A 14,309-nucleotide genomic window follows, 5' to 3' on the forward strand; every position below is an offset into this window, starting at 1 on the left:
CTTCCCTCTCAAACTCTTCCCAAATGTATGGGAAAGTTACTCATGTTACAAGCAACACTCAAGTGCTCTGTGACAGAGCTTCCTCTCTGCCTCTGTGGGTCCCACGCTTCCATTTAGCGGCGGGCTGGGGTATTCCTCTTTTCCCTCAGAATTTTCCCCATGCCCCTGGGTTTACTGTCCACACCCTGTCAGAGCAGGGTCCCTCCCTGATGGGGCGGGGGGGAAGGAAGGAGAGCCCCTCAGTCTCTGGTAGCCCCTCTGGTCATGGTGGCAACAGACCAGACACTCGGTTCAATCTCTCCGCTCTGGCAGGGTCTCTTCCCTCAGACCTCTGGAGCCCAGAAGGGCCATCCACCCTGTTAGGCAGGGATTCTCCCACTCTTCACCTCTGTACCTGCGTGGCTTCTCTCCTAATGCTTGTCAGCCTCTACACTGCCCAGCGCTCCAGTAGCTTGCCCTCCCCACTCAGCTCCTATTGCATGCCCTATCTGGCTGGAGGGAAGGCTTTTAACAGGTTCTGGCAGGCCCTTGATTGGCCCCAGATGTCCTAATTAACTTAGAGTAACCCCTGTTCAGCTACCAAGGGAAAAGGGACCTGCTTATCCTGGGGCTAATATATCTGCCTTCCAGCACTCTCCTGTACTGCGGGAGGCTCCTACACCTTCCCAGAATCCAATAGGAGCACACTCCTGTAGCTGTCTGGCCCGACCCTGTCCCAGCTCCTAAAAACAAATACGATCTCTTAAAATAAAGTACCATCTCCTCTTCCATACCACTGTTCCCTTCAGGATAATGGTGCCGGGCGACTTTATTTTTAAAGAAAATCAATAAGATTGAAGGGAAAAAATCATTATACCCCAAAATTATATAATTCAATCATGTTACTTTTGTGTGCTGAAGCAAATCAATTGTTTCAGGAGCGAAGTCAGCGAGGGACTCTCATCACCTACCTTTCACATATAAAGAAGCCTTTGTTTCCTGTTCCCCAATATCACAGCTGTATTCTCCTGTATCTTCGACTTGGAGATTATGTACTAAGAGCTCCACAATGCATTCCCTCTGTTTCATTTCATACTTATTGCTAGGCTGCAGCCCCAGGCCTCCTTTCCTCCATTCCACTGGAACTTTTGGTTTTGACAGCTCACAATGTAATGTGGCTGTACCTCCTTCTTCAGCCTCCTGATTCTGAAGGGGTTGCTTAAATACAATGGGCAGGGCTGTAAAAATTGAGAGGTAAATATTTTAAGTGCATGTTAGTCCCCAGATGAAGATATCTACCAGGGACCATAAAGAACAAGCTAAACCAGGGTTTCTCTAACACTGGTCTGTAGACCACTTCTTGTCAGTCTGTTTCATGAACCGTTTCTGAACCTAGAAACGGTGGTGGGGTGGGGGAAGGACTGTGGCATTAGGAGCAGAGTTTCTTCATGAGTAGATCTGTCTCACAAAGTAGTCCACAAAATGAACAAGTCTGAGAGCCACTGATCTAATCTGATCAGACTTTTCTATGGAAGCATCTCTACAAGAACAGAAGAGGCTGCATTTGAAGAACACAGTACCTGAAAGCAAGGGCTGAAGTGGTAGTGAATTTGTCCTCCTATGTGGTCCCTTTCCCTCCTATCAGGTTTTAAGATTTACAACAGCCTGTTGTGTTTAGCTTAGAGAATCTTCTCCTTTAGATTGTAAACGAATGCATCCGATGAAGTGAGCTGTAGCTCATGAAAGCTTATGCTCAAATAAATTTGTTAGTCTGTAAGGTGCCACAAGTCCTCCTTTTCTTTTTGCGGATACAGACGAACACGGCTGCTACTCTGAAACTTGGGACAGAGACTATCTTTTTGTTCTGTGTTTGTACAGCACAAAGCACAGTGGGGTCCTGGTCTGTGACCAGGGCTACAGTAATATAAATAAATAATACTAGTAGTAGATAAATTCTCAGCCAATGCATAACAGGCAATGTTAAGTTTCAAAATGTGACAGTGGTTAGTTCAATGGGAGATGAATGTAATACGAATGGAATTGGAGAAAGTTTCAGCTTTCAGAAAGGACCTAGTTTAGTATGACACCGGGGGCTCAGGCAGGCAAGTCGAGCGACACTAATTGCATTCAAACTCTACCGTCAGTGTGCAGCACTGACTACTCAGAACATTTAATAAATATCTGTTTCCTACAACTCTACCTGCCTGTCCTACCACTTATTATTAATGAAAAAATAAAAAGAACAGCTCGAAAAAGAAAAGGGAATTCAGCAACAAATAACTCATCTTTGGGTTTTCTCTCATCAACACTTAAGTTATATGGTAGCTATAGTCAATATTTGATTGACAGCAAAGTTTCTTTCACCAGATAGAGCTTTTCCCTTCTGGGCAAAATCTTCTTGAGCTGAAAAGGCCAACAATTTTTGCAAATAAATTTTCCTGTCGCCATAAAAAAAAACAGCTGCTCATGATGAAAAGTCAGCTAATTCTGCCACATAAACTGCCTTTCATTTGCATAAAGTAATTTGAAGCAAAAATAAAATTAAAAAAAAACTTTCAATTTTCACAAACCCATAAACATGGCACTTTTACCCATTTCACTAGTAGTGGTCATTCCCTGCCCTATGGATTCAGACGACATCTGAAGTTGGACCAAATTAATTATGAATGAAACTCCACGGACTTCAGCTTGGGTTACAAAAATCCACTTGGGAGCATTCAGCGTGAGAAACATTTTAAATATGGGGTCACCCCCACAAACAGCAGTAGCTATAATGCCATTATAGAAGAGCTCACCAAATTCTCATTTGCTGTCAACTTCACTCACTCAGACGGCTTGGGTGCACCAGTACCTTTACATCACCAGATTGTTTAACTGCTTTGCTGCTGCTTAAACATTTCAGGTATGCCAGGCAACCCCCTCACCCCCAAGACTGGCACATGTGCCAGATCTGTGGGAACAATCCATTCAGATTTCAGTGGAATAGGCAGGAGTGGGTGGGTGAGATTCTGTGGCCTGCGTTGTGCAGGAGGTCGGACTCGATGATCACAATGGTCCCTTCTGACTTTGGTATCTATGAATCTATGAATACACCAAGAGCACAGCAGAACATACACTGGAATAGAGGACCAGCAGCAAGGCAACTAAAGCAAAATTCGAAGGACCTTATTTCATAGCACATTTATGTGGCCACTGTTGCAATGTTCTGCCTACCATGTATGGTCACTGCAGCTGTTGTCTGTTGATCCCCAGAGTCACAGGTATATTTTCCTGTATCGTCCAGTTTTAAGTCATGAATGACCAGCTCAGCAATGGGCCCTTGTCGCTTCATCTCATATTTCAGTCCAGGGTAGAGAGTTGTAGCTCCTTTCCTCCACTCTACAGGAGCACTAGGTTTGGTAAGCTCACACTGCAGTGTGACTGTGCCACCTTCTTCTGCCTCCTCATCCCGAAGCTCATGTTTAAAAAGTGCTGGTAGGGCTATGAAATAAAAACATAACGTGCATCATACCACAACTGGGCTTTCTTGGGGGAGAGACAATGTAGAAAGAGTTTGGACTCTGTAACCCTCTACAATGAACTATTTTGGTGTGTCAAGACCTCAGGAATCTACAGTAGTAGATCCCAAAGAGGTAATGTGCATATTTTCAGAACCAGAAGGTATCTATTTCAGGAAGCAGCTCTTGCTATGTATTTTGCTCATTCTTAACATGAACCAGGACCTACAGGGGGCAGGAGGCTTTTATTGATACAAAAGTAACAAATGTGCTGGGTCCGCCCCATGGTCTTGGAAAAGTTCTTGGGGCTGAAGAGTTGATCTGAACATCTGCAATAAGGAGTAAGCATTTCAATATTTTTTCCTAAAGGAGGGTTTTACGGACAAAATTAGAGTTACATGGCCCATCTTGGGGCCTGCACAGGATTCTGTGTTGCAATTCCCTTTTGCTGCATGGCCACTCTGTTAGGCCATTTGGGCTATGCTCTTGTGCTCCCCTTGCGGATTTAATTGTATTCCTGGCCCAAAACTGATGCAAGCTTGTCTGAAACTTGGCCCAGTTTTGCCAAAGAGTTTGTGAAGCTCAGTGAACAATTCAGTTCACCTGGGCTGCGTTTTTTGGTTTGTGTGATGTACTTGTACAATGAATTGCTCTAGATCTGTTTAATATCTCCTAAATTGCAAACATGATCCATCACAAAAGACTGTCCATAATAAAAATTACTATAGTACACCAAGGGTCAATTCAAAGTAAATGGAGGAGAACCTGAGTCACAAACATACATCCCAGGCTGGAAGTACAGAATACAGCACACCAGAAAGGAATATTGGTCAAAGGCTTTGCTCATACTAGTCTTCTTAATGAATCTCAAGGTAGCTAGCAAAGGATGCAGGATTCAGCCAAAAATTTGCATAAAACCACACCTCTCACATAACAACAATAAGAAGCAGTATTCCTAAAAGAGCAGAAGGGGACGCAGGGAAATTGCAAGAGGCACTTATATAGGATGCCCAGATAATGTACAGAGATAAAAACATGTCACTTTCAGAATTAAAAAGGATGATGAGTCATATCCTTCTTTCATTTTAGGAGACTTTTAATCCCTTCTCTTAAGACATCTTCTCAGTTTAAAATGCATGAGGACTCTAGCACAGTATTATTGAGAGCTATTTTAAACAGAGTCCCCCAGCCTTATAGTTGTTGCGTGCTGGAGCATTACTGTATGAGTACAAGCCTTAATAGCAAGCTTTGCATCCCATGACATTATTTCAATAAGCAAAGCTGGTATTAAAAATACTTCAGAAATTATTTTCTTTTCCTTTTTACCATGCACTGTTAAGGCAGCTGTGGTCTTCTGGTCTCCACACACACAGGTGTAATCTCCAGCATCCTTCAGATCCAAACCATGGACCACCAGCTCCACAATGCAACCTTCCTGTCTCATTGTGTACTTGTCATTCGATCTGATCACATTGTGACCCTTCTTCCACTCCACTGGGGCAGCGACCTTGGTCAGCTCACAGTGCAGGGTGACTGTTCCACCTTCTCTGGCTTCCTCATTGCACATTTCTTCTTTGAAAGATGGAGGCAGAGCTGAAGGATGCAATATATACACTGCATTACAAACTGATGGCAATTAGCTGCTGTAGTTGAAAAAACAGGAGGTGGAGGGGAAAGCAGAAAAGAGTGAAGGAGGATAGGGCTTGAGAGGAACGGAGAAACAGCAGAGAAGTAAAAAGTGATATTATATCCCAATTGAAATGTATGTCTGAATTCTTGTACTGTTTAGTCTGATTTTACACTAGTGAAACGTCACTGACCTCAACAGATTTACTCCTGACTTACATAACATAAGAACAGCCATACTGTCTTCCAACAGTGGCCAATGCAGGTGCTTAAGAGGGAATGAACAGAAAAAGCGATCATTGAGTGATCCATCCCCAGTCATCCACTCCCAGCTTCTGCAATCAGAGGCTAGGTACATCCAGAATATGGGGTTGCATCCCTGACCATCTTGGCTAATAGCCATTGATGGACCTATCTTTCACGTCAGGAGGGGGAACATTAAGACCATAATCTTTGGTATCCTCCACCTGGATCCGAGACAATTAGCTCTGTAATGGCCCCCTTCTGTTTCATTTGTATTTCTCGCTTGCTTTTAGTTCCTTCTGCCCCCTTCTTCTACTCCACTAGAGCTGCTTTGGTTAGCTAACAGTGAGGCATGGTTCCTTGCTTTGGTTTTCTCTTCATTTTTTAGTTCTTCTTTTAAAAATGCATTCAAGGCTGATGGGCTCACCATGAGCAGAGGAGTAATCCAAACTCCACAGAACTTTTAACCCTAACTTGTCCTCCTTCCCCAGGATATGATTTTTCTGTTTACACGTTCCTCATTTATCTGCTTCAGATATCTGTCTTGATACATCTCACCCACCCTCTAAAGATAACAATCCCCTCTAAACAATGTCTGATAACATTTTCATGACTATTGTCTCCGATTAACTACATGGATTAGTATCTCAACTTTCAAGTTGTAATGGGCACAGTCTCAAATTGGAAAAGAAACAAAACATTAAAATGTAAAGGTTGGGTCAGACCAAAATTCCAAATTTGAATCCCATGTCCAAACTATGGGCCTAAATCCAAACTCCTTGGATGTGATGTATTTCCCACTTAAACTAGTTTGAAACTGAGGTACCAACTTCAACCATGTGACCCCTGATTTTTATATTAGTGTGAAAATAGAATAAGATCATATCAAGAAATCATCATTATCTCCTCAGAAAATCAGACTTCAAAGCAAAGCCATCTGAATGGACAATGGCTGCAGGAACAGAACCCTAGTGCAAAACAGTTCTTACAGTAGATGTTTTGTCTAAATTATTCTTGTGATCAGAGTAGTATTTATTTTCCTATACAAATAGTAGACAGACGGGGAAAGAAAATGCCAGAAAAGGAAGACAAAAGAATTGTCAGAGTTGTGTTTTAGGAAAGGAAATGGCAGAAATTGGATGTGTTAGATGTTCATGAGGATGCAGAATGGGATTTTTCTATACAGGTAGCCTCCAGTTTATCAAAGCTAAGGAATGTTATTCTAAAAAAATGGAGCTGCAGTGAATGAAGCAGACATGACAGATAAAGGAAATGTGGACACAGAGCCAAGTTTTCCTACCAAGGATGCAGGTGATAAGAAAAATTAGACATAGTTCATGACAAAATATTATTACCATGTACTGTTAAAGCAGCCGTGGTCTGATGTTCTCCACACACACAAGTATAATTTCCTGAATCCTTCTCATCTAGATCATGGACAACCAGCTCTGCAATGGCACCTTCCAGTCTCATTTTGTATTTCTCACTTGCTTTGAGTACCTTGTGCCCTTTCTTCCACTCTACTGGAACAGCCTTGGTCAGCTCACAGTGCAGAGTGGCATTTCCACCTTCTTTAGCTTCCACATTCTTTAGTTCTTCTTTAAAAAGTGCTGGCAAGGCTGAGGGATGCAACATGGACAAAGTGGGCATCAAAATTCCAGAGTTTGAACCCTAATTTCTCTTCCTTTCTCATGCTATTTCCATTCAGACATTTCTCATTTATCTTGTTCTAATATCTGCTTTGATATGACTGACACACCAATCCTTAAAAGAAAGCAACTCCTGGTTCTGTTTGACCATGTTTTTACTTACTGTCCCTAATGAATAACCTCACCTCTCACAAGAACATTACAAATGAGATGTAGTGCCTATTGACAACTTACACTGCTAGATGTAATCTTATTCTATCTATATGGACATGATCTCTTGGAGGCTGGTCCACCGATAAGTTTTCAGACAACTTACAAGCTAAAATAATGAAAGAAACTAGACAGCAAAACATAAATCACACACTTCTGGTTTTAAATCGAGGTGCATGGGAAAGCCTCTAAAACATGCCCAGAGAATGTTGGCTTCTCACTTATCTTCTCAGGAATCTTACCCCAAAATAAAAACACCCACAGGAGACACAAACAAGGTCTATAGAAACAAACCATAGTGCAAATTTCAGTCAAACCCGCCCCATGCATAACAACTGTTAACTAAGGAAGGAGGACAGGAAAAGAACATGGCCTAGAAAAGAAGTCAGAAGAAAGGATAAAATCCATGTTTCAGGGAAGGACAGGGAGCATTAGGATGTGGTCGGATAAAGCACAATGAGACAGGATAGGATAGGATCTTTTTGTATAAACAACCTCCATGTCTTCAGAGCCAAGGAATGTTATTCCAAACAAAAGGAGTTGCAGTAAATGAGGTGGAGAGCAGTGAAACAGATTAAGGAAATGTGAACACAGAGCAAGGATTTATTTCCAATTTTGTTGCAAAGGAGGCAGCAGAATAAAACAGAATAATCACTGATAGTATATTAGCTGACAGTTTATTTTTACCATTTACTGTTAAGGTAGCTGTGGTCTGTTGGTCTCCACACACGCAGGTATAATCTCCGGTGTCCTTCACCTCCAGAGTGCAGATAGCCAGCTCTGCAATGGCACCTTCTTGTCTCATTTTGTATTTCTCACTGGCTTTGAGCACTTTGTGCCCTTTCTTCCACTCCACTGGAGCAGCCTTGGTCAGCTCACAGCGCAGAGTGGCTGCTCCATTTTCTGTAGCTTCCAAGCTCTTCAGTTCTTCTTTGAACAGTGGAGGCAGGGCTGAAGAATACAAAATGAATGGAGAATGCATGAAAGTTCACACTGGCAGATGGCTGGTGTGTTGGGGAGAAAGTTGAATCCTACAGTATGAAGGCCTGGTCCAATGTCCATAGAATGCAATGGAAAGCCGCCCATTGGCTTCAGTGGGAAATGGACAAGGACCTTAAGAAGGATATAAAGTAAAATGGAAGGAGAAAAGGTAGCTAAGAACATTTGCATATAGACAATTCTTTTCCCCATTATAAACCATAGGAAGAGTAAGGCAAGCAAATTATAAGGGCATGTAAAAAGACAAACTAAAACCATGGGAAAAGAACACAACAAGCTAATAAAATCCAGCTAAGGAAGAGCTTGCAATGGAATAATACTGCTGTCATAATAAGACAGTAAATAAAAATGCATACATGTGGTGTCTCATAGCTATTTATTTTACCATGCACTGTTAAGGCAGCTGTGGTCTTCTGGTCTCCACACACACAGGTGTAAACTCCAGCATCCTTCAGGTCTAAACCATGGACCACCAGCTCCACAATGCAACCTTCCTGTCTCATTGTGTACTTGTCACTCGGTCTGAGCACTCTGTGCCCCTTCTTCCACTCCACTGGGGCAGCAACCTTGGTCAGCTCACAGTGCAGAGTGACTGTTCCACCTTCTGTGGCTTCCTCATTGCACATTTCTTCTTTGAAAGATGGAGGCAGAGCTGAAGGATGCAATATATACAGTGTGTTACAAACTGATGCAATTAGCTGCTGTAGTTGAAAAAAAGGAGGTGGAGGGGAAAGAAGAAAAGAGTGAAGGAGGATAGGGCTTGAGAGAAACGGAGAAACAGAAGAGAAGTGAAAAGTGATATTATATCCCAATTGAAATGTATGTCTGAATTCTTGTATTGTTTTGTTTGGTTTTACATTTGTGAAACGTTACTGACCTCAGTAGTTTTACTCCTGACTTACATAACATAAGAACGGCCATACTGGGTCAGGCCAGTATCCTGTCTTCCAACAAGTGGCCAATGCAGATGCTTAAGAGGGAATGAACAGAAAAGGCGATCACTGAGTGATCCATCCTCAGTCATCCACTCCCAGCTTCTGGCAATCAGAGGCTAGGTACATCCAGAATATGGGGTTGCATCCCTGACCATCTTGGCTAATAGCCATTGATGGACCTATCTTTCGTGTCAGCAAGGGGAGCATTAAGACCATAATCTTTGTATCCTCCACCTAGATTGGAGATCATTAGCTGTCTTAATGGCCTCCTTCTGTCTCATTTTGTATTTCTCACTTGCTTTCAATTCCTTCTGCCCCCTTTTTCCACTCCACTAGAGCTGCCTTGGTCAGCTGACTGTGAGGCATGGTTCCTTGCTTTGGTTTTCTCTTCATTCTTTAGTTCTTCTTTTAAAAATGCATTCAGGGCCAACGGGCTCACCATGAGCGGAGAAGTAATCCAAACTTCACAGAACTTTTAACCCTAACTTGTCCTCCTTCCCCAGGATATGACTTTTCTGTTTACGCATTCCTCATTTATCTTCTTCAGATATCTGCCTTGATACGTCTCACCAACCCTCTAAAGAAAACAATCTCCTCTAAACAATGTCTGATAACATATTCATGACTATTGTTCCCGATTAACCACATGGGCTAGTATCTCAGCATTACAAATGAGATGTAGTGCCTACATTAATGGAATTGACAATTTACGCTGCTAGATATATTACTATTCTATCTATATGGACATGATCTCTTGGAGGCTGGTCTACCGATAAGTTCTCAGACAACTTACAAGCTAAAATAATGAAAGCAACTAGATGGCAAAACATAAATCACACACTTCTGACTTTAAATTGAGGTCTACGGGAAAGCCTCAAAAACATGACCAAAGAATGTTGGCTTCTCACTTATCTCCTCAGAAATCATATCCCAAAATAAAAACATCCATATGAGACACAAACAATGGCTACAGGAACAAAACCCTAGTGCTAAACTAATTTTTATGATGCAAATTTCACCCAAATCTGCCTCGTGCATAATGAGTGTTGACTACGAAAGGAGGACAGGGAAAGAATACTGCCCAGAAAAGGAGGAGTCAGAAGAAAGGAAAAACCCATGCTTTAGGGAAGGACAGGGAGCATTAGGATGTGTCACATAAAGCAAGATGGGATAGGATAGGATTTTTTGTATAAACAACCTCCATGTCTTCAGAGCCTAGGAAAGTTATTCCAAACAAAAGGAGTTGCAATGAATGAGGTGGACAGAAGTACAACAGATTAAGGAAATGTGTACACAGAGCAAGGATTCATTTCCAAATTTGTTTCTAAGGAGGCAGCAGAATAAAACAGCATAATCACTGATAGTATATTAGCTGACAGTTTATTTTTACCATTTATTGTTAAGGTAGCTGTGGTCTGCTGGTCTCCACACACACAGGTATAATCATCAGTATCCTTCAAATCTAGATTGTGGATCACCAGCTCTGCTATGGCACCTTCTTGTCTCATTTTGTATTTCTCACTGGCTTCGAGCACCTTTTGCCCTTTCTTCCACTCCACCTGAGCAGCTTTGGTCAGCTCACCGCGAAGAATGACAGCTTCACCTTCTGTAGCTTCCTTGTTCCTCAATTCTTTTTTGAAACATGCAGGTAGAGCTGAGGGCACAATAGATCAGATGTTAACACTTATGGAAGAATCACAATTGGCTGGGGTCAGCTGATGAAATGGAGGTGGAAGAAAATGAGAAAAATACACAAGATGAAAGAGCTTGAGAAAAACTGAAAGGAACTTCCTTTACTTTCTCCTTGTTGAGGGGTGGGTTGGCAATGCCCAGGAATTCTGACCCAAAGTATTATCCCGTACAAAGAAATGAATAGTAAGTAGGATGGAAGAAGCAACAGAGAAATTGCAAATTAATATCGAGTCATTATATGATTCCAGTGTCTGACAGTTTGAGTTTCAGGAGTGATACTAGAAAATTAGTATTCATATTAGTATTGAATATTGACAGGTTTTTTTTTACCATGTACTGTTAAAGCAGCTGTTGTCTTCTGATCCCCAGACACACAGGTATAATCTCTAGCATCCTTCAGTTCTACATCATGGATAACCAACTCTGCAATGGCACCCTGCTGTCTCATTTTATATTTGTCACTTGTTTTGACCACAATGTGCCCTATTTTCCACTCCACAGGAGCAGCTTTGGTTAGTTCGCAGCGCAGAGTGACTGATCCGCCTTCTGCAACTTCCTCATTCTTTAGTTCTTGCTTGAAAAGTACAGGCAGGGCTGGGGAATATGAGGTAAACAGACAATGCATTAAAACTGAAAAGTCTGTGGTAACTGGCTGGTACCATGAACTAATTCTGTAGCCTTTCACCTCTCATAACTTAGGATCAAATCTGGTTAGTTTGGATTTCACTCTGGCCAGTCAGATTGTGGTCAATATCATTATGTCCTGGAAAATAAAGTTCATATGACAATCATGGCACAGAGGAAGCTCAACATACAATGGATCAGCTTGGTTTGAGGTGGATTGTAAAAAGTGTGTGGGGAAGTGTATATAACATAGAATCATAGAATATCAGGGTTGGAAGGGACCTCAGGAGGTCATCTAGTCCAACCCCCTGCTCAAAGCAGGACCGATCCCCAATTAAATCATCCCAGCCAGGGCTTTGTCAAGCCTGACCTTAAAAACCTCGAAGGAAGGAGATTCTACCACCTCCGTAGGTAACGCATTCCAGTGTTTCACCACCCTCTTAGTGAAAAAGTTTTTCCTAATATCCAACCTAAACCTCCCCCACTGCAACTTTAGACCATTACTCCTTGTCCTGTCCTCTTCTACCACTGAGAATAGTCTAGAACCATCCTCTCTGGAACCACCTCTCAGGTAGTTGAAAGCAGCTATCAAATCCCCCCTCATTCTTCTCTTCTGCAAACTAAACAATCCCAGTTCCCTCAGCCTCTCCTCATAACTCATGTGTTCCAGACCCCTAATCATTTTTGTTGCCCTTCGCTAGACTCTCTCCAATTTATCCACATCCTTCTTGTAGTGTGGGGCCCAAAACTGGACACAGTACTCCAGATGAGGCCTCACCAATGTCGACTAGAGGGGAACGATCACGTCCCTCGATCTGCTCGCTATGCCCCACTTATACATCCCAAAATGCCATTGGCCTTCTTGGCAACAAGGGCACACTGCTGACTCATATCCAGCTTCTCGTCCACTGTCACCCCTAGGTCCTTTTCCGCAGAACTGCTGCCTAGCCATTCGGTCCCTAGTCTGTAGCTGTGCATTGGGTTCTTCCGTCCTAAGTGCAGAACTCTGCACTTATCCTTATTGAACCTCATCAGATTTCTTTTGGCCCAATCCTCCAATTTGTCTAGGTCTTTCTGTATCCTATCCCTCCCCTCCAGCATATCTACCACTCCTCCCAGTTTAGTATCATCCGCAAATTTGCTGAGAGTGCAATCCACACCATCCTCCAGATCATTTATGAAGATATTGAACAAAACCGGCCCCAGGACCGACCCCTGGGGCACTCCACTTGACACCGGCTGCCAACTAGACATGGAGCAATTGATCACTACCCATTGAGCCCGACAATCTAGCCAACTTTCTACCCACCTTATAGTGCATTCATCCAGTCCATACTTCTTTAACTTGCTGACAAGAATACTGTGGGAGACCATGTCAAAAGCTTTGCTAAAGTCAAGAAACAATACATCCACTGCTTTCCCTTCATCCACAGAACCAGTAATCTCATCATAGAAGGCAATTAGATTAGTCAGGCATGACCTTCCCTTGGTGAATCCATGCTGAGCCTGTGCCCTGCTCCACATCTACATTCAATCCAGCCAGTCTCCACACTGGATGATCACGAACATTGAATACTTTTTTAAATTTACCATCTAAGTCATATGGAAACAAGAAGTTCTCCTTCTTCAGCTATACACAAATTAATAAGAGCCCAAGAGAATTAGGTGAATCTTCTGTGGAACAATAATAAGTTTCACAGGAACAAATGGTAAAGTATTAAGCGTTAATTTGGAATATATTATTTACCATTTACTATCAACGTAGCTGTGGTCTGCTGGTCGCCACACATGCATGTGTAATCTCCTGCATCCTGCAGACCTAGATCATGGATCTCCAGCTCAGCAGTGACACTATCCTGTCTCATGCTGTATTTTTCACTCGCCTTGAGTATCTTGTGCCCTTTCTTCCACTCCACTGAAGCAGGCTTGTTCAGCTCACAATGCAGAGTGGCTGTTTTGCCTTCTGTGACTTCCAAGTTCTTCAGTTCTTCTTTGAAAAGCGCAGGCAGAGCTGAGGATCACAGAATGGATGGACAGTACATTAAACACTGTAAGTGCCAGGTGGCTGGTGTGATTGGGGGAAAATGGACAAAAATTACACTGTAAAGAGGAAACAAGAAAAGCAGCATGAACAAAGGAAGGTGAGAACTCTTTGCAATCAGCTCCTTTCCTCACAATATATTTCAGGACTGTTAATGCACCCAATGAAATTCCAAGAAATAAGACAAGCGATAAAGAGCAAAGTAACACAAAAATTATAAATGCATATAAACAATCAACTACTAAAAAAAAAAAAAAAAGCCCCAGACACAGATGCAGGTAAAAATTATAGCAGATGGGGTGGTAGGCAATTGAATTTTGATTTTTTGCTTTACCATGCACTATCAAGCCAGCAGCTGTCTTCTGGTCTCCACACACACAGGTATAATCTCCAGCATCCTTCAGTTCTAGATCATGAATAATCAGTTTAACAACAGTGCCCTCCTGTCTCATTTTGTATTTGTCACTCGCTTTGAGCAAACTGTCCCCTTTCATCCACTCTACTTGAGTGGCTTTGGTCAGCGCACAGCGCAGAGTGGTTGTTCCACCTTCTGTAACTTCCTCGTTCTTCAGTTCTTCTTTGAAGAGCGCAGGCAGAGCTGGAGGATGTAAAAGACAGAGCATTAAAATGGAGCTCTGAGCACAACCACCAGAGAATAGGTGGAAGAAAGGGGCGTAGAAAACATCACAGGCTGGAAGAAGGTGATAAAAAGAGAGAGCTGTCTTAGGGCATGTGATGGGGTATACTCCCCACACTGGTGCTGCAAGAGCTGAATTGGGCCAAGTGGGTCCAATCAGCCAGTTAGGCTGCAATC

General features: G+C 42.5%; 1 protein-coding gene across 1 annotated transcript in view; it reads right to left on the bottom strand.

The window, feature by feature from the left end:
* Window positions 1–14,309, bottom strand: part of OBSCN (obscurin, cytoskeletal calmodulin and titin-interacting RhoGEF) — a 291,804-nt gene that overhangs the window by 151,899 nt on the left and 125,596 nt on the right. Inside the window, exons 48-56 of the mRNA XM_073329682.1 lie at window positions 13,830–14,093; window positions 13,202–13,465; window positions 11,330–11,424; window positions 10,529–10,697; window positions 8,589–8,855; window positions 7,892–8,155; window positions 6,701–6,964; window positions 4,803–5,069; window positions 951–1,217 (exon numbers count right to left, since the gene is read on the bottom strand). Coding sequence (XP_073185783.1) covers window positions 951–1,217; window positions 4,803–5,069; window positions 6,701–6,964; window positions 7,892–8,155; window positions 8,589–8,855; window positions 10,529–10,697; window positions 11,330–11,424; window positions 13,202–13,465; window positions 13,830–14,093 — 2,121 coding nt within the window. The remainder of the gene's footprint in view (window positions 1–950; window positions 1,218–4,802; window positions 5,070–6,700; window positions 6,965–7,891; window positions 8,156–8,588; window positions 8,856–10,528; window positions 10,698–11,329; window positions 11,425–13,201; window positions 13,466–13,829; window positions 14,094–14,309) is intronic.

The sequence above is a fragment of the Lepidochelys kempii genome, chromosome 2 (assembly GCF_965140265.1).
Source record: "Lepidochelys kempii isolate rLepKem1 chromosome 2, rLepKem1.hap2, whole genome shotgun sequence".
Lineage (NCBI taxonomy): Eukaryota > Metazoa > Chordata > Testudines > Cheloniidae > Lepidochelys > Lepidochelys kempii.